This window comes from Macrobrachium rosenbergii, chromosome 28 (assembly GCF_040412425.1).
Source record: "Macrobrachium rosenbergii isolate ZJJX-2024 chromosome 28, ASM4041242v1, whole genome shotgun sequence".
In the NCBI taxonomy this organism is placed as follows: Eukaryota; Metazoa; Arthropoda; class Malacostraca; order Decapoda; family Palaemonidae; genus Macrobrachium; species Macrobrachium rosenbergii.
The window spans coordinates 30,057,184-30,082,998 of record NC_089768.1 but is presented as its reverse complement, the minus strand read 5'-3'; the positions used below and the strand labels follow the sequence as shown (position 1 = coordinate 30,082,998).

The 25,815-nt window shown below is 35.2% G+C and overlaps 2 protein-coding genes across 5 annotated transcripts in view; one reads left to right on the top strand and one right to left on the bottom strand.

Moving 5' to 3' along the window:
- Nucleotides 1-10,697: 10,697 nt before the first annotated feature.
- Nucleotides 10,698-25,815, bottom strand: part of LOC136854181 (proton-coupled zinc antiporter SLC30A2-like) — a 113,739-nt gene continuing 98,621 nt past the window's right edge. For 2 of the 3 annotated variants that reach the window (XM_067130487.1, XM_067130486.1), the window contains 6 exons: nucleotides 18,989-19,138; nucleotides 18,499-18,661; nucleotides 17,049-17,202; nucleotides 16,411-16,612; nucleotides 15,405-15,645; nucleotides 10,698-15,038 (listed from right to left, as the gene is read on the bottom strand). In XM_067130487.1, the coding sequence (XP_066986588.1) occupies nucleotides 14,890-15,038; nucleotides 15,405-15,645; nucleotides 16,411-16,612; nucleotides 17,049-17,202; nucleotides 18,499-18,661; nucleotides 18,989-19,138 (1,059 nt within the window). In that variant the 3' untranslated portion in view covers nucleotides 10,698-14,889. Of the gene's footprint in view, nucleotides 15,039-15,404; nucleotides 15,646-16,410; nucleotides 16,613-17,048; nucleotides 17,203-18,498; nucleotides 18,662-18,988; nucleotides 19,139-22,776; nucleotides 23,189-25,815 lie in introns of those variants that run through there. The other variant, XM_067130484.1, reaches the window with a different exon arrangement.
- LOC136854180 (zinc transporter foi-like) overlaps nucleotides 23,989-25,815 on the top strand; it is a 116,946-nt gene continuing 115,119 nt past the window's right edge. The window contains exon 1 of one of the 2 annotated variants that reach the window (XM_067130482.1): nucleotides 23,989-24,107. The gene's annotated coding sequence lies outside the window, so the exon portion shown is untranslated. Of the gene's footprint in view, nucleotides 24,108-24,141; nucleotides 24,581-25,815 lie in introns of those variants that run through there. The other variant, XM_067130483.1, reaches the window with a different exon arrangement.

Genomic DNA, 25,815 nt, shown 5'->3' with positions numbered 1-25,815 from the left:
TTAATTTGGACGACTGGTTATGGTTATTGGACGTTAATCTACATGCATGCTCAAGTCTGTAATTGTTTTCATATCTTTTTATTCTACATACGCACGCGCGCACGCACACACAGTATAGTGAGTATATGTATGTATGTATGTATATATATATATATACATATATATATATATATATATATATATATATATATATATATATTACTCATTATACTGATTGAACACCTAAATATTACAAGTACAGATATTGCATGCATTGAAAACTGAACACAGCTACTTAAGAAATATAATCATAAACAAATTAATTAGATAAATAAATGTTGAAAAAGCTTGTACGTTACTATGTCATTACAAGACTAGACCATATTAACAATCTCTATGATAGTCTACTCAGTTATCCACTGGATATCTTATGGGGGTTTAATGAACAAAGCAGCCAAATAACTGGGTAAATCCCAACGGGATTTGATCACGGTTAGATTAGAGGCGACCTCTAGTACGAATCAATTTTGCTCCGAAAAGCTCTCGTGTCAAGAAGGAATAGCTTTTAAAACGACAAATATCATTCACTATTTAGAACCCCAAAATGATGAAGCTGTTCATTTAAAATACCGAGATGAACTCCTCTAACGGCATAGTATTCAGAAATGCTAAAACTAAACTCAGTCTAAACAAAATCTGTATTTTTACCTAACGAAAGTTTTCAGCAGTGAGAGGCAACATCCTTGCCTCCCACTAAACCGTGTTGTTGTCACTCTCACAATCATTGTCACACTGAGATTTTCAACCAGCCAAGAGCCAAAGACCTTGCTAACCAGTAATGCATATTGCTGGCTTACGCAGATTCGTGGATTTCTGGTGCCTCTTGTTAGCGATGTAGATTGTTCATTTTGCAGATAACTGGGTTTCTGGTACCTCTTGTTAACATTGTAGATTGTTTATTTTGCAGATAACTGGGTTTCTGGTACCTCTTGTCAACGATGTAGATTGTTTATTTTGCAGATTGTTTATTTTGCAGATAACTGGGTTTCTGGTACCTCTTGCCAACGATGTAGATTGTTTATTTTGCAGATAACTGGGTTTCTGGTACCTTTTGTTAACAATGTAGTTTATTTTGCAGATAACTTCTTGGTAACTCTGTCACAATGATCCATTGTCCTGAACCAACCTCGGTTTATCAGGTTCAATAGTCAAAGCTGGGAAGACTGACAGAATCCAGAACAAAAACATCAAGAATGACCTTAAACCTAGTTTATTAATACTATGTAATACACATATTTACAACCGAATCGAGTCTGGCTTAAGTCAATAAATAAGTAAACCACATCAAACACCCAAAGCCTCAATCATAAATACCAAAGATGTAGCAACATTAGTTACTTTAAAATAAAACATTACCACCCAAGCAAAATTATCAAAACATCAAATCAACATAAACAACACTCAGGCTACATCAAGAAAACGCAAACATTGCACACAGCATAAGGATTGCAAGTAGTTCCTCGTTGGACGGGTCGGTATAGTTCTCGGCTAGCACTCTGCTAGGCCCGAGTTCGAGTCTCCGACCGACCAATGAAGAATTAGAGGAATTTATTTCTGGCGATAGAAATTCATTTTTCGCTATAATGTGGTTCGGATTCAACAATAAGCTGTAGGTCCCGTTGCTAGGTAACCAATTGATTCTTAGCCATGTAAAATAAGTCTGATCCTTCGGGCCAGCCCTCTCTAGGAGAGCTGTTTACCAGCTCATTGGTCTGGTTAAACTAAGGTATACTTAGCTTAGCTTAGCATCAGTTATTAACATAAACCATGGCATAACCAAAAATACACAAATATCTGAGACAGCCAAACTGCTGTCTCAGAGGAATGCCTCCTCTCCCTTGATGACTGGGGTTGAGCCATCAACTCATCATCGAACGTGACTGAAGTTCTCATCCTCGAAAACTGTAGAGGACAACAGGTAACAACTACCTGCTGTTAAACGAGTCCATGCTGCTATGCTGTCTACAGTAGACTCTGACTCGATGATCATCCGAGCTTGACTGATGATCTGAGGCCGAAAGAGACAGAGGTCAAATAATAAAAAAAAAAACACACACACATACACACAAATAAGTACCACCAGGTAAGGAGCGGACCCCACCTCTGCAGGGGAACAAATGACAAACGATTGTTCCATAAAAAAAAAAAACCACCGTTAAACCTTACATCCGTGACTAATCAGTTAAGAAGATAGTGTAGTTAGACAAAAACATAACTTGAATTACCAACAGCTACCCCTTTATGTAGGGTAGAGGCGTTACATAAACACATCATATGTCTTCACCTACATACAATCATATTTTTTTATACCTACTTTCAGTTGGCGGGTTGAAGCCCAGAGGTTTACATTTGGCTTTTTTTATTCCCTTTAATACGTTGAGGGCTGGCTCCAAAAGGAATTAAACCCTCCAGTTCTCAGCAAGTCTTTTGGGATGAAGTTGCTAGCCTAGGTCCTCCAGCCTTTCTTTGACCGACCGCAATCTTCTGTCTACCGTGTACTGATTGTCTGCCTAGGCCAAGTGAGGCAGGGTAATTTTTCTTGAGACTGATTGCTCTGATATGACCACAAAATACAAAGTTGGACAAAAACAGAGTCGCATCCTGAGACTGTCATTAGGCATTCCTAAGGATTTGTTCTCAGGTGAAAGGTGAACACTTCAAGTGAAGTTAAAGAAGTTAGACAGCTAAGCCGGGGATGAACACAGCAAATTGATGATAAGTAAAATGAAGAATGAGAATCAACTGACACTGCAAAGATAGCTTCAGTATTGTCTACAGTGTAAAATGCGCTGTGATCAATAACCCCTACAGTGACCAAATATTCTGAAAGTACTCCTGAAAAATAATTTTTGTTGGTGGCAAATTCTACATTAAACTTTTATTTCTGAAAAGTCACGAAGCAAAGAACTGGCTCTTCTTACCCAGGTTTTATTAATATTCAAAGCTGAAGTCACTGTAGGTTCATGAAAAGTGTTTTCATGAAAAGCATTTTTAAAAAAATATGAAGACAATTCTGGTAACGGTGATTTAAATGAACCTCGTGGATATATCAAACTTCTTCAGAAAAAAATAGGCAGTTAGTACCAAGCACAATTGCTAGTTCCAGAAAGACATCTTCATGTACAGTTTTACGGACTTTTCCATAATAAAACACCATAAGAAAAATAAGTTTTTCAAGCAAACAATTTTTTTTTTAAAGTTATCTTCATCACTGCTTACTGGAAGTATTCAGTGTAACCAACATATGCATATAAATAGTTATTTTTTATTTCTATCAGAGTTATCACTTTCTAGTATTACAATAACTGACGCCCTCACAATACGAAGGGTCTATCGCAGTTTTTCTAAAGATCTAAATAACGCTAGAAATCGCGTTTGAAAATTCGCAATTTTCAAACACCGATACCTGTCGTTTTTTAAGATATTTTCGTGATTTTTGTTGCATTATGAATCAAAATCTGTCTACTTTATGGCGCTACGCATTTTTGTGTGGAAAAATAAAATATGATATTACGAGTTAATTGAAAGTGACTTTTTTTCCGATAGCGACATTTTTTCTAAGTTATTTTTCAAGATGAAAAGTATCGTTAATATAAACAAAAAATTGTGATTCTGAAAGATGAAAATTTCTTCACGATGGTACCTTTGAAATTGAAATTAAACGTATTTTGAAGTCGCAAGCGGTGATTGTTTTTCGTTTTATGTTTTTTAACGTTTTTTTTTTGGTACCTTTGTTTCTTGTATTTCTTGAACCAATAAATATTTCTAAAAAAAATCTTTTCGCATGTTGTTTGGCAATGTTTTCGCTTTCCAAAAATGTTTGTGAGCATTGTATCTTTCAAAATAATTGTGCTATGAAGATTTTTGTTAATGCATGTGTAGCAATGGAGAGTGTATCAGTGTATCCGTAGCTTGTTAATTTCAGTGTATAATGTTTTTTGTGTTTATATTCCCTTTCACTCCATATTATAATAGAGAAAGGAAAATATAGAAATATTAATATCCTATAACACCTGAAATGCAATAATGAACAAAATCCTGCATTTATCTTACTGGAATAGAATGGACTATAGAGTTTAGGCCAAAGGCCAAACACTGAAACCTAAGAGGTCATTCAGCGCTGGAAACGAAAATGAGAGTAGGTAGGTCTGAAAGGTGTAACAGGAGGAAAACCTCGCAGTTGCACTATGAAATAATTGTTGGGAGAGGGTGGATAGCAAGATGGAAGAAAGATAATATGAATGGAGACAGAGTAAAAGGAATGAAAGGGGTTGCAGCTAGGGGCCGAAGGGACGCTGCAAAGAACCTTTAGTAATGCCTACAGTGCACCCCGTGTGGTGCACTGACGGCACTACCCCCCTACGGGAGCATTTACCTTATTGATGAGGGGGGTTCCTGCAAGTAGAACCTACGGTCTTGATTATTAGATTGGCACCTGTTATTCTGTTTTTCTTGGTTATGTCCAGTTAGTTATCTATTATCCATAGTCCTTTTTCGTTCAAAGTCGTCAGTGGGGTGGGGGCGATTGAGTAACTTAGTTGGATGGAGATGTAGGGATGAACCTGACCTCTTCATAATCCTACAAAAATTCATCCGTTGGTGAAGGATCATCAGGGGTAAAATCAACACCATTGCATGTTGATTTGCTGTCAGATCTCGTAGTCACCTCGACCATCCTTTACCAAGAAATTGTTTGTCAGGTATTCAGTGTCGCGGAGCTTGTTTTTATCAGTAAAGAAGTCACGTAAATACTTTCTCTTAGGAGGGCCAAAAAGATCAATGTCTGTTTGGCCTTAATGTTTTTTTTCCCGGCACCACCCTTGTAGCCTACTCTTGTTGCTTTGGCATCAGGAATACTGAAGCTAGCCTTGAGGAGGTTTTCATGAGGGTTACAACAATATTGTTGTAACTGCTTTCCAGGGGCCGAACGTTTTATTGCTTTTTTGGCGGTGAATACCTCCTCAAAATCTTTGAAGTTTTCCTTCTTCATTATGTATGTAGGGAATTTGATTTTATCTGGTCTCTAGGCTGATGATGTCATAATAGTCGTGAATGTTCCTCATGAATTTTCCAGTGTTTGCAATTGCCTTTCCAATAACACCAAAAGAGCGATCGCATACCAAATACGAATGTCCAGAAGCTAAGTATTACATCTCAGTGCGTTCGAAATACTTGCAGTGAATCAATCTCAGGGGTGAAAGGACCAAAACAATATGTAAACATTCGCTGATTGGCTGACGCATACTCTCGTTCTGCGTGCGGATTGGCTGAGCCGCCTAGCTGGCCGAGGTAGACCCTTCACATTGCTTGACGAAAGTTATCATAGGAAGGCACATTCTTGGTAGCCCACAACGCAAAAAATGCATGTTACTAGATGCGATTTTCGACAAAGTTAGCATTCGAATTTTCATTTTCTGCTTACGAGCTTTTGGCCGGTTTTCAAAAAATATCCCTCCATACCGATAAACCTTGTATTGTGAAAGCCTCAATTGCTAATTCCAAAAAAGCATCTGTATGTACAGTTTTACGGACTTTTCCATGATAAAATATCATAAGAAAAATAAGTTTTTCAATCAAACAATCTTTTCTTAAAGTCATCTTCATCACTGCTTATTGGAAATATTCAGTGAAACCAACATATGTATATAAATAGTTCTTTTTTATTTCTATCAAAGTTATCACTTTCTAGTATTACAATAATACCTACAGTATGTACTATGACCACCAACATCAGAATATTGGGGCATCACAGATTTCAGAAGTCTCAGTGGAAAATGAAGTTAGTTCTGGTGCTTGCCATTATAAATACTGTGAAGCTGAAGTATACTGGAAAGTTTTCCGTTGGAAATACAAGGTCACACTCGTTGTCTTAACTCCATTTTACAGTAAGACCATTCATGGCTTATTCTATCATGTAATATTCATAAATATCAAATATCAAGTAAATATATCAGTGGCCCATCAAAAGAAAATATACAAATACAGTCAAAGCATTGCATGATAAACCAGATAATTTTAATATTCTGTGATTCAACTAATACAAAACACTTTTAAGACAATAAATATTTATTCTTATGTTATTTGGCCAATGCTCTTTGAAAATATTAGCCTTAAATAAAAAAAGGGTAATGATAAACTTTTTCAGTCAAAACAAGCAGTAAGTATAGTTAGAAATATAATCCAAAACCCCAATAAACAAATTTTAAAGAAGCAGTTTATAAAACTATTACATGTTTATCACAGTGGGAGCCATTATAATGGTAAATTTCTGAAATAAAAAATACACGAGTAGTGTTTCCCAGCATATGAACCTTTGACTTGCGTGTCTTAATCCTCAGGTCTTATGCTGTTGGAAGACCGTCTAGGTTACCGTTACCACTAATTGACTACTAAAGGAATGATGCTGCCTAAAAAGCATCACAGAATAAAGTATCCTGCTGACTTGGTTTACCTGCTCACTACATAAGCCAGAATTCTATCTAAAGTAATGGTCAGTAAGCCATTAAATAAAAGAAGTTTTGAAATTCAAACTAATAAAATACAAATGTACACTATCAGGCTTAAATCAACCTGAGTTGTATATTTAAAGGAAGAGATTGAACTCCATCTACAGTGTTTAGTGCTAAGAAGATCAGAATGGGATAGGACCAGCCGAACATTAAGTCTGTAAAATAGAGCAGCCGGTAAGGGAAAAGTTGGGGCAAACCAAGACACTAAATTAGCTCAACAACAACACTGATGTCAGACAACTGAAGGTCAGACATACATAAAACAGACCAATAAACTGCCTGCCATAGTGCTACCTGTTTTTGCTATGAGTAACCTTACTGCATTCAAAATGAATTGCTCCCCTGCCAAAGAACACTCATATATATTTTGAAGGAAAGCCAGACCTGCAGATAGTCATATGAAATCTACAACTTTTTGACCAAACCAGCAAAAGGCAAGGAATTTAGCCTAAGTAGCAACAATACTTATCTGAAATACACAGTGCTCTCATTTCTTCCATACCATTTTACAACTTCCAATCGTTTTTCTAATATAATAACACTTCAAAACACCACAAATGGCTGAAGCAATTTAGCACCATCACAATGGTGTTATTCAGTTGCAAAAAGACAAGGTTAAGTAGTCAGTGCACAAAAAGTACAATAACGCTTCAACCACCAATAACTCTACCCATACTGCAAAGGTAGCTGAGGGCAGTGCAACCTGTCATTTCATGAGATATGAGTAGCTCAAACTGAACAATCACTGGGTGTCTCTGATGTTTAGAAACAAAGAAATTTACCATCCAATAATACCAAGGAACTCCAGAAGAATGCTATACTGTATATGAAACAAGAATACTGTATAAACAAAATTCCTGTATGTTCACAGAGCATTCATAATCATAGACTCCAATTACTAACATGTACCTGTACTTCAAAACGTTTCTGTGTCAGAAGCATGTCTCCCTATCCAACTAGAGCACTTCACAAATCCACAGAGATACATCAAACCAGTCACAACCAAAGCTGCAATGACTATATTCTGTACACAATATGCTCAAAACATGGCTAAATATTTTGCAAGATATGTAAATTTACAAAATAGGCAAAGATATTCAAAAAATAAACTCTTAACTTCTGGACTACTGCTTCGGTAGCTCATATTACCAAAAACTAAAATCTAGGTATAAAAAATTACTATGGTTATGGACTCTCCAGAAGTACAGTATGATGTTATCTTCTCTTATCCCACAATATACAAATGAGCCAGAAACGACCTAACCACACAGCACAACCCCAACAACAATCTTTTACAAATGCCATTGTTAAATACATATGTTCTCCTGTAACATTCTTCAAATAGTTTTACTTCTAGTTTTCTATGAAATACATTAGCTAAGACAACAAAAAATCCATTTCTTTATAAAGGAGTTCCAATGTTCTTACTTGTTATCTTTTGGGTTGCTCGCTTAGTCCAACACAGGTCACCATGTTGATTTTAGTAAAACGACTCTTCACCATTTGTGAAATTCTTATGGTAAACTGACTGGTATGACTGATGTAACTTTGAAAATGCACATTTCCCTCTATTCCAATGGTTTATTTTACTTCTAAATCACTGCTCTCATCCATGTTAATTCACTCAAGTATACAGGATGAATCCCACTGAATTTCTGGGTTTTACAAAAAAAAAACTCTGTGGCGGCTTAATCTAATACTCCAATTTAATTTTATATAAATCCCATACCACAAAATTACTTATTTCATCTGTCACTACATGCATGAGTTTTCTGCAAAAAACTACAAGTGAAAAATTAAAACATTATGTATTTTTGAAATCATTAAATCATGAGATATCACAGACGAGAACATCTTAAAAGATAATTCGTGTATGCATAAAAGGAATGTAGTTTGCCATTTATTGAATTTTCTTAACAATCTAAGGTTTTAATCAAGCACAAAACATTGGGAAATAGATGGCAGGAGCACTCTTATAATTTTGTACACTTTCTTTAGTGGTTTCAATCAGCGACCAACCCAGGTCCTATTAAATAAAAAAAATTAATAAACTGTAACGTACATCCAGTTTAATTAAAGAAAATATGTTGTATGTGCTTATGTGTGCATTTACATAAACTAAGTAAACTATCATAACAATAAGCAATATCTCAATATTAATATTTTTCCATGATTCAACAATGACTACTGTATAATTGATTAAGTGGCAAAAAAAAACTAATGCTTAATTAAAAATGGCGTTTTCAATAGTGTACTTTAATGTAGAATATACTTCATTTGGCAATATAAATAAGAAGGCATCATAAAATTATGAGTATCTAAGGAAAAAACCTCAGTATCAAGAGTTGGATTCACAGCAACGCAAAAACATTCCAATAAAGTACTCATGATTTCTTTTTGGTGCAACTTTTTACAATAAAACTGAAACTTGAAAATATCTTTCCCAGATAAAGTCACATATGGAGTTCTCTTAACACTTTCAAATTTCTGGGATTACAACCAGTCCAAATTGCTGACTCAGAAAGATTGTTTATGAAGAAATCTAAGGAAGAGATATATAGAGTTTCAGTCCTTACAATATTGCTTTCCAATAAAATGCCATAAAAGCCATAATGAACAATATCTCCAGGATGAACTACAGTAGTACGTTACCAAATTGCCCAAGGTTTATACATAACTCTAACAGGCTCAGTCAAGTTCATTGGCCTTAACTACTAGCAGCCTTGTATTGCTAAAAACACGAAAATTTGAGATCCAACTTATCTGGAAGAAAATAATGTACAAACGATGCCAAAAAGGCAGGTGCAATTGATAGTATTTGGGATATAAAAATATAGTAATCAATGATGCACAAAACTTACACAAATTTGCAATAAAAGTTGCAGTAATCCAATAACACGTAATAAAATACAAATACTGAAAACTTAAAAATTCCTCAGTACTGAATTTATCAAGTTATTGTCAGTAACAGTATACATCTGTATTTATCACTGGTAATTTTGTCAGACATTTTCTTCACTGTTGCATTTCAGATTTGGATTAATGTTTCCTTACTTCCACTTTACTGAGACAGCTTAGATATTTCTTCGATTATGTTACAATGATATTATAATCATATAACCTACTAAAACCACATTTAAAAAATGAACTCCTTGTAGCTTTGGCTCCACAAATTAATATATAAAATTTATATGCATATGGATGAAACCTGAAGCAGAAACAATTATAAAGAACTGGGGTTCATTCAGAATAGACCAGAATTCTCAGCCTTTCGCTCAGTGATATCACTTTTCCTTTTAACTATTTTCTGTGGTTGGTTATAACTTTTTTTCTCTCGTTCACTCTTCCCTGTCCTTACACTTAACCCTTCTTTTAGTATACATACTTTAATTGTATACCTTATTGTCGCTACTTTTCTTATGCTTACACATTCTTTTCTTTCATAAAGTTCCATTTCAAAGAAATGTTCTGATCATTTTACAATAAAACATGTCATTGTAGCATTAACAATAAAGGATATACAGCACATTTTCATGGAATCAACCAAGAGTGATACACAACCTACCATCTGACAAATGCAAAAAAAAAGAAGACGTACTTGACAATAGCACACAACATTCTTTGATCATAATCAGTCAAAATATTTGCCTGACCAGAACACTAACCAACAGACTCACAGGTTTTGCCCAAATGATTCAGTTCTTATATTTATACCCATTATTATTTGGCACTGCAACTTTCAATAATTTTACAGAGGTGACAATGACCATTTACTGTCTTTTCCTTAGGAGCTTTGACACAAGTGTATTATAATTTACGTAAAATAGGTTGGACATTTGATTAAAAGTATTCAACACTGCAATCTGATAATTGTCAGGGAAATATGTTTTGACAGATCGTAACTTTCATATTGCCCGTTCACCTTGCCATTTTTCAGATTCTGTCACTACATCTATTCTTCAACATGTAACCACAGGTCAGTTGCAAGAAATATTGCTATTTTACACAATTTTCAGCTTCATCTACACGAATGCCTTCATGGACCAATGTCCTACACATTTTGATATGTACACAGCCAATTTCAATTTGACTGGTTTTCCCCTTAATTTTGCTCTTTATTCATAATATAAGGTTTAATCAAAGACACCAAAGTTTCTACAGTTAGCTGTTTGTCCAACTGATTTATTTATTGCTGATTTTCTATTGCACTTGCATTGTTGCCATCTACAAGTCCTACAGATGCAGGTACAGAGTCCGGCTAAACCCATATTTCTTCAAAGGTCAATTAATAACATGAGCACTGAGCAGCATACTACAGTGTGTTCAAATGCAGCCTTTTTAGGCTCCACTGCCCTTCCTGAACCATCGCAAATCATGAATTTCTGCAACGGATTGTTTCTAAAACTCTCAAGGGCAAATCGGATACCAAGAAACTGAACATTTTTGCCACTGGGTGCCATAGTACTGTATATCACACACCCTTAGTTGATTTAATGAGTCTATACAAAAATACATGGTTCCCCTATAGTGAATGTGCTATACGTTGTATTGAAGATTTCTTTCCATTAAAAGGCATGCAAGGCTGATAATAAAAAAACCAGTTATTTTTCATGTAATTTTAAAAATAATAATATCAATATAAAAATTAAAATAACTTCAAAAAAACTATTTTCAATGGTTTCTGATATTTTTCAAACTACAGTAGTTATGAGTTGTATATAGTATATCAATTACAAGAAAACTATTTTCACAACAAATTTCCTTGAAAATCTGCTGATATGATTATCATATGGAGCACCACAAATTTTCCATGAAAGGAGGACTAACATGGTATACACGAATGGAAATCGATAAACAAACATATAAAAAATAAGTGTCCAACAAAATGACGACAACCATTCTCAAAAGACTTAGAAATATAGGAATCTTTCTGAAAATAAAAGGAAATTTCAAATTATACAAATTCACAATAAATACAAGTATATAAAAATTGCTATATTTATTTACTTCCTACATGTGAGCAAGCCAAGCTGTACGTACTCAATTTACAAATGATATTGAGGAGTATAATGCATTTCGAAGTGAGTCAGTAGTAGATGTGCATCTTGCATTTACTTGGACTTGGGCATTGGTCAAATGTCTGGCTGTCTAGGATACTTAGGAATCACACAAATTCAACATAAACTTCTATCATAAGACAGTTCCGACATCTAATTAGTGAGTAAGCTGCATCACCAAATTCATATGGTTCTAGCAACACGAAACCCCAATTCAAAATAAAAAATAACACTGTCCTTATGAGTCTAAAGAAAAATTTTGCACAGTTCAATTATACATCATTGAAGAAATTCAAGTGAAACGTGGAAAACAAAAAATGAACTTACTATCAATCATCCTAAATGCCCATGAAGATGCAATCTGTCTAAGCTGCTTCTAAAAACTTCACAACCACCGTGTCTATTACTAAAATTCAAAATTACTCAACTACAATTTAGCAATTTTTGCAGATGCATTCCTCTACGTTTTTCACAAACTTTACAAGTCCATACAGCTTGATATGAAGAGAAAAAAAGATATTCAGCTTTAGAAACTTTCAATGAAACAAAAAAAGAGTGAGGTTGAATGTCACTGTTCGCTATATATTTTGAAATGTTTAACTTATCTTTAGAATATAGTACTGGAATAAAAATACCATTGCTAGCATCGCATAAGAATCTTCTGCAATTTTACTTGCTTGTAGCTATTCACTGTTAAATGACAAGATGCAATACTGAAACAAAAATCAAACCTTTTCTGAGAAGGAAGTGGAATGGGCAATAAGCAACACAGACAGTAAAAACTTGGTTTCACTGACATTTTGCTAATTCAGAACAGGCAGTTGGATCCATTTTGAAATATCATGCCTTTTGACAGTACAAAATATTTGAAAGCTTAATAGTGACTAAAATGGAGTGTTCCATATTGGAAAACAGCATCATTCGTACAGAAAGAGATAAAAATTCCATCCAATAGCTCTGACCGACAAAAATTCCATCCAATGGCTCTGACCAATGTATTTTATAATCAGAGACCACAACAGCATTTAGAACCTTACCATTGACTATATCAGCACTGTTTTAAAAAGGGAAAATGGTTAAAGAAAAGGTTTATCTATTAACTCCATGTTTGCTTTTTTTATATAAAAACTCTACATCTTTGTCTAACAAGAGAAACTCACCTCACTCAAAACAATTGTTTCATTCAGACCATTCACTCAGCTAAATTATGTATAAAACTAACAATCTTTACAACGCTTAAAAAATTTATATCAGTGATCAGCTTATATAATGGCATGTCCTGTATATACAAATAAAATGAAGAATTCTATATTCATATATATATACAAAATTGTATATGTAAGAAGACCTCTGAATATAAGAAGCCACCAAGACAAAACAACCACAGTAGATCTATGGTACAAATAACAAAGCCAGCACAATTCAGGGGAGCCTAATTTCTTAAACAATCTCTGCGCATGAATCACTTAGTTTATTTATTCTTCTTCATAGCTTTCAAAATGTTGCCTTTTTTTTCAAATTATGTACAGTAATCCATCCTAAAATCACATTTGATGATATGAAAACAATTCTCTTCCATGAAAATTCCTGGATTTTAAACTGATACAAAGATACTATAGTTTTATTTATATATCTTGTTAAGACCTGACATCCTACTGCAGTAAATCTAAAATCACGATACTCTGAGGTACTGTACATGTAATCTCGTGTTGCGGTATCTTTCACAAAAAGTTCATTTTCATAAAATATACCTAAGTATAAAGACAAAATCCATAAAGGAAAGAGAAACAATGGAGTACTGCAAGGTCTTTCGATTTCTTGTCCTTTACTTAGCTAAGTAAAGGACAAGAAGTTGAAAGACTTTGCAGTAATCCTTCGTGGATTTTGTCTTTATTTATATATTCATACTTTCGTGATTCAACTATACATATAAGGAATGATTTCAGAATTTACGTGAGAAGTTCCCTTACAGTCTCATTATCACTTTTGGCGATGAAACATTTATTACAATTTTTACTCACATCAAAAATATTCCGAATTAAAACCTACATAGAAATTATTTCTCTACAAAAACTAAATTCACGAATACTTTGAGGTAGTAAATTTAAAGGTGGACCAGTCCATTTAATTTGACTTGATACTCACAAAATATATTACGGCATTGTTCAAGGTGAACAAAAGAACAATATAGTTTAACATGATATAAGAATTAACTGTAATAATAAATTCATATTAAATGACTCTAAACTGCAAAACTAACCTTCAACCATAGCTCACTATTTTTCTTATGGCCACTAAAAAAAAAGCCTTACAACCTAAAGTAAGTTATGGGTTTTCATGACCAAAAATGAGCCATGTTATGATTAACTGAAATGCCCCCAACTAATTATTCATACATTTTATGATAGCCAAAAACCAAGCTCTCGTTCATACGTTAAAAAAAGGCGTATAACTGGTCACACCCAAAAATATTAAAAATCAAAATACTTTAAAATACATCTAAATCTTTCTTTATGCAATGCTAAAAAAAAAAAAAAATATGAAAACAAGCTGATACTAACTTTGAAACTTATCTGAAAACAAAAACCAAAAATCCAATTCTTTGGTTTCAAAGGCTGCAAGGGATGAATTTAATGAAAAAAGAAATATCCAATTCTCTAGTTTCAAAGGCTGCAAGGGATGAATTTAATCATTATAAAAGGCTGCTAAGATTATCAGATCAACTTTCAATGAGTGGGGGAAGGAGGGGGGGTTTGTCAGACAGATGTCCAACAATTTCTTTTCATGGCCAGTTTTGAAAGATATAATGGTTCAGTTAAGAATATCCTGTAATTTCCACAACAAAACTGTGCCATTAAGGCACCATTTGTACAAAAAACCTGCCACCATTTTCTTCCATAAAGGTCTCTCATTAACATGTAAACCCTTCCATAATTCTAATGAATAAATAAAAAAATGAACCATTTTCACATATGCCTGAACTCAAGGAATACAGTTTATTACTTTACAATCTGCATTATTATAAAAAACAAACAAACATTAAACAATAGTAAGGTAAGTACTGTTTAATGATTACTTTAAACACCAAGTGAATACTTACAGCTCAAAACCGGTTTTGCCTATTAAAGAGGTAACTGTCTTTGCTTAAGTAGAATCACAGAATTTCACCCTTAGTAGATCTGATTTTACAAAATTTATAGAGTCCATCATGGATGCTGGCTCTGCCATGATGTTTTTGCTTCAAAGAAAGGAAAAATAACAAAACAGAATACTTTAAAGATTCCTCATTTTGAAAGAGGTTGACACTGCTGGCAACTGTCCATCTGTAATGGTTCATAGCGCTCCACTTGAATAGTTGTCTGATATATGTGATGACGTGATCTTATAATTCGTTGAGCATCACGTAACACTGTGTCATGGTCAGTCTCTGCACCTAAAAGCATAGGATATCTCTTATTAAATTTAGGTTAACACCAAGCTGCTCTCTCTGGAAAAGATTAAGTAGAAAATCTTCAGGACAATGCCTTCCCTAATGAAAACCTAGGACTACAAAGTACATTCTATTGTAGTCAAATGTTTTTCATCAGTCGATATTTAAGAGACTATACTATAGTAATCAATACTTAAAGGCACTCGTCAAGTAACTACGTATGTGACTACTAACACTAAGTACTTAAATACCACTGCTACCTCAACTTTAATTAACTCTGAAAAGACAGTATGTGAATATCAAAGCTACTTCAACTTTACTAAACTTTTGAAAAGACGGTAAGAAATAATGAAAAAGAATTGTACTTACTTATGGCCAGATGCACAGAACAGGCATTTTTATCCAGTGTCAGGGCCCATATGTGCAATGAGTGAACCATTTTCACCCCTTGTATTGTCATAAGGTTATTTGAGACAGTTGCATAATCAGTTCCATGGGGAGTTCCTTCCATAAGCACATGACTAAGATCCCTCATAATGGGTATGGTTGTAATGATAACCAAGACAGAGAATATGAATGTGCAAATGGGATCTGCAATCTTGTATTCAGGCTGCAACATGGGTATAAAGAATAAGATTAGAGTGGTCACATAACTACAAGATTCACTTATGCTGCCAAGTGTAAGCTTTGAAAATAAAAAGAAAAATCATCAGTTATGAAATCTTTGTAAACTTTACCATTCTTCCAAAAATTTATACTGATTATACTACTGCAACTAACACTATTGTTATTTTTATGCATAAAAGACATTTGTTTCATCACAATCCCATCAATTACGCACCACTCGATCCACCAGTAAGAACAAACCACCTTCTACACTGTTCATGAATCTGCAGCAGCCTTCTTAACAGCTATACGCTGATTTTCCCATTTGTCTGCCCATCAACTTCTCAGCTACTCATTCATCAACAATTTTATTTTCTCCCTTATTCTGTATTACTTCATCACCAAAATATTTCTTGACTCTTATACTGCACACTCCAAAACATTTCATTTTAATTGATAAAACAACTAGCAAAAACCAAAGGAACTAAAAGGATTAAACAGCAAACTGATAAAAAACTTTAAAAATAGTTGGACAGTACTGCAATGGTTCTTCAGCTGAGATGAACAAGAGTCTCCAACTCAGCTTTAAAACAACTCATTTAATAACAAATACTTTAGGTAAGGCATTTGAGAGTAAAACTGTATTGTTAAACAACAATAACTACTGATAAATAAATAAATAACCACTGATAAATAATTTTTGTTGTTGTAAACTTAAGCTTAAAGGAGAAACTTATTTCTACATGCACACACAAAACTGTTTACTCACATAAAACTTGATGATATATGCAGCTATCAACACTCCAATGCTCTGTAAAAGATCACCGATGATGTGTATAAACGCCGCTCTCACATTGACATTGGTGCCGGATGACGCTGGCTGTTGCTCTGAAGACCCTCCATGTGAATGACCATGGCCTCCATGACTGTGACCGTGGCCACCAGATCCAGTGTGCAGAACAACACCAAGACTGCAATTTAAAAATTCAAAATATTGTACTATGAAAAAAGTTGTATTCTACTTACTTCATATTGTGATACTATGTTGTTAGTACTTCTGTGGATTCTATAGTTTGTGTTAACTTTTTGTTTGCACTGGGCTCACTGGGAATGTAGCATGCTTAGCCTAAGGTTTTGGGGTATAATACCAAAGTCTCATTGTACGTCACGTACACATGCATGCTGATCGTAAGTTTGTTATGGAAATGTGCATTTTGTGCTTATAAATCAAGCTAACCTCCATGTGTGCTTGATGGATATTTTAATATGTATAGAATTGAAAGCTAACACCAACCTTCATCAAAATCAGTTCAGTACTCAATATTAGTCTTTGACAGAATTAAAACCATTTTTTGCATATTTAAAATATATGGTGGCCTCATAGAAATCTAAAGTTACAATACTTACATTATATTAATAACCACCCCTAGTGCTGACACGATTATCATGACATCAGATTCTACTTCAAAGTCCATGGACGTAACACGTTCTACAGCAGCATACACTAGAATTCCAGTAATGAGCCATATCATTAAGACACTGACTACAGCTCCCAGGACCTCTGAAATAAGATAATAATTTGTAACGAACGTTTAGAAATTACCAATGGCCATCTAGCAGTAACACGTATCTGTAGTAAATCAGACACTTTGCTTCCCCTTAACAGCTTAAAAAGACCATTATCTTTTACCACTTGTCATGAATTTGTTTTACAAAATAGAATGCTGGTTTTGGGGTAATAACTGTTCTGTATTTAATTTTGGAATAAAAAACAACCAAATTAAATTATCAGAATGGTACACTGAAGTTAGACAAAAACAGAAATTTCCTTACTTTTTATAAATGAATGCTTTTCTACAAGCATAATGGAGATTTATAATTTTTTGACCCATGAAAGAGTATGATAAATTCCTTTCCTAATGATGTACAGTATATATTACTGCTACCTATGTCAGACATTGCATAAAAAACAAATGAAAAGAAAATTTGACAAAAATTTTCAAAATTTTCTATCTTGAACTGGTTTAAAGATAATTCCCTGGTTGTCATTCCTCTCCCCTCCATTACATTCTTCCATTTCTTAAACATGTCCACTAACACTTCTTCAAATTCTGTTGGTAGAAATATTTTATCTGAATACAGCAACAGCCCGGGGCCCTTTTCCTGTACAGGTACTCCTCTGTAGAATCCTCGAATACTGTACGACTATGATAACTGCAAAAAGGTCCCTGTTAAATCATTTGGGTCATTTAATCAAGAGGTGAAAAACTGTTTAAATAAAAGAAAGTACTGTACACTCATACCTGCATGGAGAAATTTCAAAGCAATAACTAAAAAGAAATGTCTTGACTAACCTAGGCACCAATTTCTTAAACATTATTATTCCCTTCTTATGGGGATTTTAAAGTTATCTTTATTATTGTTACAAGACAGAGGCGTTAGATCATGTAATGAAACGGTTTACCCACTTTTTGCACAAACCTGTATAAAAACACTGCTGGTGCTAGTCCTATTCTCCTAGAAAAGATGAGAAACCCGCATCCAGTTTAAAAACATAATCTTAACATTTCTTTACGAGGAAAGTTCAGGATTAAAGATGCATATAATGTATTGTACATATGATACAGTCTATCAATATACTTGGGACCCGCATGATTAACGCACAGGAAGGGTGCCAAGTGAAAGCAATGAGTATGCTTCAGTGAATAAAATCTACAGTGAAATTTAATGCTTTTCCTATATCTTTGCAAAAAGCACTTCAAGTACATTACTACAGTATGTGCATTTTATGGAAAAATTTTGTAACCATTCTTAAAACTATAATTTACAACTGTAATGAAGAGGGATGTTCCATTACCTGCCCTGTGGTAGCCAAAGTTCATTTTTCTAGAAGCCGGTTGCATTCCAATGAAAATTGCAACTAAGGATACGATGAAAGATGTTAAGTCGCTCAGGAGATGGGCGGCATCTGACATGATGGCTATGCTATTGGCAAGATAGCCACCCACAGCTTCACCAATCTAATGAAAGAAAGAACTAACTTGTCAAAACCAAATCTAAAAATCACCAGCCTGACGTGGAAAACAAGAACATGTCAGTTTCTTACAAGGTTTAACCTACTTAAACAGCATTAAACTCAATTAAAAAATTATGATCATCTTTGCAAGAAAATAAAAAAAGGGAATCAATTCTATACAGGTAACTGTTTCTCCTGCAAATTTCTTGGTTAGTTGATTCATTGTTAGCAAGAATAAATGACAATCCAAGTTACTGGCAGAGGCCCCCATCTTGCACTACAAAAGTTCTAATGAAAACTGCCTACAAACTACTGCAATAAAACTTCTTACCATAAAAAGAGTTGTCAGACAACATGCAATTATTAGCCTGGTCATGGCCTTCCTTGATGCCCGATTCCCCTGTCTAGGTGTGTGACAATGGTCAGACTGTGAACTAGACACAGACAAGCCACCTTGTCCTGCTTCTCCACTATCATCATCCTACAATGAAAAAAAAATCTGATAAAATGCTGTAATGTAACGAGCCTGGAAGAAATGGAAAGTGACTGAAAGTAAAAATATCCCATTAGTAAACAGAGCAAATGCTGTAATTATGTTGCATCCATGAGCAATGACAAGAAAATATAGGATTTTAAAATGTTACTTCAAAATACCAACATACACGGCCACCGTGCAGTGGGAAGATCATATTACAAACTGGGAGGTGGGAGAGAAATATGGCATCCAGTGAAAAGAAAATATGCCAAGATCTAAGTTCGAGAATATCTAGGCAAAGTAGTAGATATGGAAGTAGCAAAACCAAGGCCTAATGGAAGTCCCTGGAAGTTATGAAAACTGGCTCAGGAGCAGATCATGATCAGACGATAATTCAGGTGAAAAATGCATAAGACAAAAGAGTGAAGAGAACTCATTTCACATCATGAAAACCCATTTGTGACAAAAAAAAATAAAATTCCTCATGAGAGAGATAGGGAAATAAAATGAGCCTGGTACAATAAGAAAACATTTTTTTTACTTATCTTACAAATAAAAAAATAGAGTAAAGAGCAATGAACTAAAATTTCACTCAAGTACCCTTGAAGAACTTTAGTTTATGAGATGGAATGATTGAAAAGAATAGATTGTGAAAAACAGAAGACACAACTGCACCCTGCACAGAGAGATAACGATCAGCAATAGTTAAACTTAAATATTTAATTATCTCAAATGAACATCAACTTTTCCTTGCTTGGGGCTGACGTAAAAGGAATCCTTTCACTTTTTTCTGTCCTGTAGGCTACTCTTCCATTCTGAACTATCAGGTCTAGGTTTTCATCTATCCCCTTCTTTATGACTTCCTGAGCCTTCCTACAGGATTTTGTCCTGACACTTCCATATCCACTGCTTTTTTCACCACCTGTTCCCCAGTGTTTTTTTTTTTCTCTATTCAACATACAGTACTATAAAAATAAAAGTATACTGCTCAGATTTTACTTCAGGGTTCGAGTACAATACATAAGTCTGAACAGATTTTATAGTTGCTATAAAATCAAGAACTGCATACAATGTATGCAAAGGGAGAGCAATAAAGCATCCAGATTATGCCTTTTCTATTTCCTAATATTAGCAGTTTTGACTTGGCCATCGTCGGATGGCCTCTTGTTAGTCACTTTTTCAAAAGTTGTATTTTAATAGAGATCTCTCACACTCACAATTGATCCCTGACCCCCTTTTCCTGCCAAGAGCAATCAGATTCGCTAAACAGCAGCACCAATACGCAGTAAATGTGCCTTGCTGTTGAACTTCTCTGTTCCTGAGGTCCTTTATTCCTTACATCGTTGGACTGTGGAACCGTCTCCCTAAAGATGTCATGCAACTGGAAGTTCAAGCGAAGATGCAATGCTTTACCTTGCATTTTAATACATTTTTATCTATTTATTAACTTATTATTTCTTTTTAATGAGAGATCTCTTCTTTCTGCATTTCCCTTGAGCTTCTCTAAATTCATAATGAGCACCACATTCTTTGGAAGCTTGAATTTCAAGTCAATGGCTCCTGTAGGCTTGTTCCATATGAATAGGGTTCATCTTCTGAATAATAATAATAATAATAATAATAATAATAATAATAATAATAATAATAATAATAATACAGGCAGTCCCCGGTTATCGGCAGCCTCGGTTACTGGCAATCCGGTTTTACGGCGCTTGTCTAGCGACGACGATAACCAGATTTTCATCACTGATAACGGGTTATCAGTGCTGATAACCGGTTAACGGCGCTGATCGCCTCTTATCGGCAGCGCCGCTAACCGGTTATCGGCGCCGCTAACTGGTTATCGGCGCCACTAACCGGGGATCAGTGCTATTATCACCAATTTTCGGTTAGCGGCGATTTTTGGTTGACGTCACGCCGTCGGGAACTGAACCCCACCGATAACCTGGGACTGCCTGTAATAATTTTCATTTAAAAACATTAAAAATTTCAACCAAATTTTCCATTTTAACCACCGAGCATTCCTAGAACCATAACGAATTAAGACAAGGCTACACAAAAGAACCCCATTTTTGTGCTCACACCTTACCCTACCTTTTGATTTCTAAATTTTTGACCATAGCTATTTGTACTATTTACTCATTGGTTTCCCAACTGAAAAACATTGATTTCTTACTGGGCCCACCCCTGCAATTGTTTGACAGATGAAGCTACTGGGGATGGTGATATCAAAAGAGGTTGAGTGGTTTATGCAAACAATAATGGAAAAAGTGCACAAAACATGAGGTAGCCTATGCAGTCAGAAAAAAGTTTAGGCTATCTATTCAATGAAAAATTAATGACTGTAGGCTACTGTATGCCATATAAAGGTAGAACTATAGTATAACTGCATGGCTTACTATCTTGGAAATTGTTTTTCTATAGAATTTTGGTTGCTTATTAAGAATTTACCATTATCTTTTTTTTGAGTTCAACTGTAATTAACCTCAGAACTGATGTGCTATTGTATATATGCTGGCCATCCTGGAATGCTGTCGAGCATGCGCAGTGTTATAGGAGAAATTTTGGTAAAATAAGGGGTTTTCCTTCACCGGGGGGTCATGGGAAGGGGTAGAGCCCCCAGCTAAGTAACTCGGGCTATTAGGTTAGGTTAGGTTAGTATAGTTCCTTCTGTAATAGGCTTCCTTAGCCAATCCCTTCTTGAACATATGGCTCCCATATGCCTTGCATAAGCACAGATCCATTCCAGGGTGGCTATCATAACAACAAGTCCGTTCTCTCTCCCTGTCTTTTACCCCATCCAAAACCCCCCCTTTTCCCAAAGGATCCCCAACAGAGATGTGAGGTTAATAATAACTGACCATCAATAAACAGCACCACCTCCTTCATCAGCAAACTAAAAGTAATGGAAAACTCAATTTCCAAGGTAACAGCCTAAGCCGTGCAGAGTTTTTCTATAGTGTTACTCATATTAAATCATCACCTTGCTAGCTAGCCTACATTTGCGAATGAGTGTCATAACCTACATAGCTTAAGACATGACCTAACCTTGGATGTCATGAAAAAGTTACTGTAATTTTTCAGAAGACTCCAGCCAGCCATTCTGGAAGGTTCCAGCTAGCCATTTTTGCATGAAAAACCATTTTGGGCTTTTCATGCAAAAATGGCTAAGAAATGATAGGGCACTAAAAGAACCTAAAAATACCAACCTAATGTAACCTAGGGGTGTTTACTGGTTATAATTTTGACGTATTAGCTATGGAGGGGGGTGGGGGGCTGGTGTTGTATTACCTTATAAGTCATAATTTGATTAATTAATTTTCTCTGTTATTAAGCATTTGCGAAGGTCGTGTATTGAGGTGAAATTTTTTGTTTTGATGTGTTTTACCCAAGAAAAATATAAATTATAATGTGGGAGGTGGCTGAAGTCTTCCGAAAAATAACCGAAGTTACTACTAGGCTACCAGTAGGCTATTTTAAGCACATCTTGATAGGTTATGCTACGCGAGTAGCCAGCCTAATTTACAATTTCTGGTTCTGGTTGAATCTAAACTGGCCTGACGTCTTGAAAGTCTTTGGTTCAAACTTTATCTAGCCACCCGAGCTTTAGCCTACGCTCGATCTAGCCCAAGTTCCGAACTTACTCGCAAAAGTGGCACGTCATCGGCATCATCCCGAGAATCAGTCTGGAGACCAGCCACTGGGTCTCTTAATTGTTGTGACACAGAATTTCGCTGTCCTACTCCTTCGTTACTTCCAATACTGTAATTATCACTAACATAAGAACTCGATAAAAAACTTGAGGAGATGGTGCGACATCGGGTGCAAAAGGCTCTTCTCGTAGTCTCCTCCTCCACTTCCACTTCATCTAACACAGTTGCCCGTGGAGTCACTGCATCTAAAAGTTTGTCATCTAATATTCCGTCCGCTTCAATGGCATTTGCAACTTCTGAGTCATTAGCTGTGCTATTGATGGAGGTGTTATTTCCCAATCTCACATCCATGTTTACACTTTACCAGGTGACTATAGATGACGCAATAACATTCATAGACAAATGAAAGTTTGGTTGCGCTCTCTTTACGATTAAATTAAAAAAAAATAGTACATTCACGTGATATTTTAGCAAAATTCAATAGTTTTCCTCATAAAATATAAATACTACCACTTACTTTGCAATTTTATTGGTATGCTGTGAAAAAATTATATTCTATCAACACAAACCGCACAAATAAATAATTTAAATTAAAGGGAACAGATCCCTTTTCGATCCTCACTTGTTTTCTTGCGACACATGATAAAGTTACTTGAGATAAGAGTTATCTCAACCATAGTCCAAACACCTTACATATACGTAAGCGTGTTTTGTTATTCTGTCTGATTGTGGGAAAGAAAGTATTTGTGTTCAAACGCTTAATATGACCTTGAACTTCTAACATTAATTTTTACTGCACTGATCGATGGATGGTGGCACTTTAAGAAACTGCATAATTTAAGTATTGGTTTATATTTTTAGCAATATCAAAACCAAATTCTAATGTAAATCTTATTATCAGTATCAAGTGATCTAACACGTACTTGATAATTACACTTTATTTCCACTAGCCTAAAATTACATTTAACTATTGTTTTCCTGATTTTTTATAGCCAAATCTTTACAGGTCATTATAAAAAAACATCTAAGTTTGTGCCTGCAGTAAACAGTAAACCAGATGTATGATAACTGTGCACTGTTTTGTCTTTTCATATAATACCTTAAAAATTTTGATTAAGTACTTCTCAGTACTGTGGAGGACTATAAACTCAATGTAAGTATGACAATTTCAAGATTTGTAGCCTGATTCATAAAGTTAAGACCGCATGAATAAGTGTACGATAACTTCCATTTCTTGCACTCCCGAAGCCTCGAGTTTGATGCGCACGACCCTTACGCACTTTCAGCCATATTGGAAAGCGGTGTTGCACACGGCACTCAAGGTAAGGTGTTTCGCGGGGGATTCGGATTTTTAATGGTTACTATAGGTTAACATTGTTGTGACATGTGTGAGGAATTTGCTAAGGATGCATATGTGTTACCCGAGTGATATTCTATGGGTGAAATGCGCCGACTTCGTCTGTCAAAAAGAATCTTTATGTTTTGAAGCCTGTGAGACAAGGGGCAAAGACCTGGGGTACTTTAGTTCTGTTATATTGCCCGTGTCTCACGTGATATATGTCGTTCTGCGGTCGCTATGTTATGTGTCGCCCAGCTCCTTTTAGGAGGGAAGGGTGGTGAGAGGAATCATGTGTTGAATGATCCGGAAAAATGATCAGCGGCCATACAGAAGACGAACGTTGTTAGATGCCGATTATCAGCTGGGCGGCCGCCCTTACTCCCTCCCCCATCGCCCCCCTCCGGCCTCCACTCACCGCCGCCTGCCGAGCTTGACGTCAATAATGTGAACATTTGTGTAAATATTTTTCGGGGTCCGTTTGTATCAGTTAGAAATAATAAAGATATTCTCATAATGCTTTATATAGATAGCCCACCGAGTAAACAAAATGTTGTTTCTTGTTTTTAAAGGTGACGCAACCTTTTTTCATAGATCTTGTTACGTGGTATTTTATATCTAATTCAGTGAGTGTAAAATATTCATCCACCCAAGTATATTTCACATCGCCATTCCATAAAAACCAATACAGTATTATTTTTGGTAGAATGAATTGTATAAATCCTGATCATACTGTCCAAATTTAACAGGTCAGTTTCAGTATAGGCTATTCGACAATTAATTGTTCAACACTCTTATTAAACAAATGAGCGAAATATTGTCTTATATGTCATGTGGCCTTTCGATCGACGTTCATGTATTATATTCCCTTTATGTATTCCGTTATTTGCCGGTAAAGTTACGACTGGCATAGGCTAGCGTCGATAATAAACGGCCATGTGTAGGTAGGCCGAGTGTAGAGAACGTGGTGTTAGGGTCTTGTCGGGGGGTCGAAGGAGATGAAAGTGACGCTATTTTCAACGCCCTCCCTACTTCCTCTCTCCTCTCTCTTCTTGGGAACACGTGGAATAGTGCATCACGCCATGATTTAAAAGTACATAGATGAGCGGTTGTTTATATGCCACTCTGCTAGAGGAGATGGTTGTTTTAAACCGAATATAGTCTAGTCGCTTTTGATTGAATGTCGAGACATTATGTCGTCTTGTAACTGGTTTGTATATATATATATATATATATATATATATATATATATATATATATATATATATATATATATATATATATAACCATCTGATATATTTTCTATCCTTTTTATAGCCATAGTTCCTGCTTATTCCCGTTTTGGCTAACCCAATGTGCGATATCCGCCTTTGTTTTGACAGTAGGCTGTTGTACATTCACGTCCTGTTTTTGTCGGTTAGATAAGTTCGTTTTTGGTTTTACACGGATGTCAATTCCGTGCATTTCTTTCGTGTGCCTATTTACTGAAACGTCAGATTGTTTTTTTTTTTATAAAAACGAGAAGTTTTTGTTTCCCAGTGTCGCAAACTGCGAAGTTATAAGTGCAACAGTTAATGCGAAATATTTGTTTCGTTTTTGCATCACCATTGTTACGTACTCAGGGCAGTTACTGCCCATCGAATCTTTACTTCAAGACACAAACTTAGATGACGTGACAGGAAAAATGGATTGAC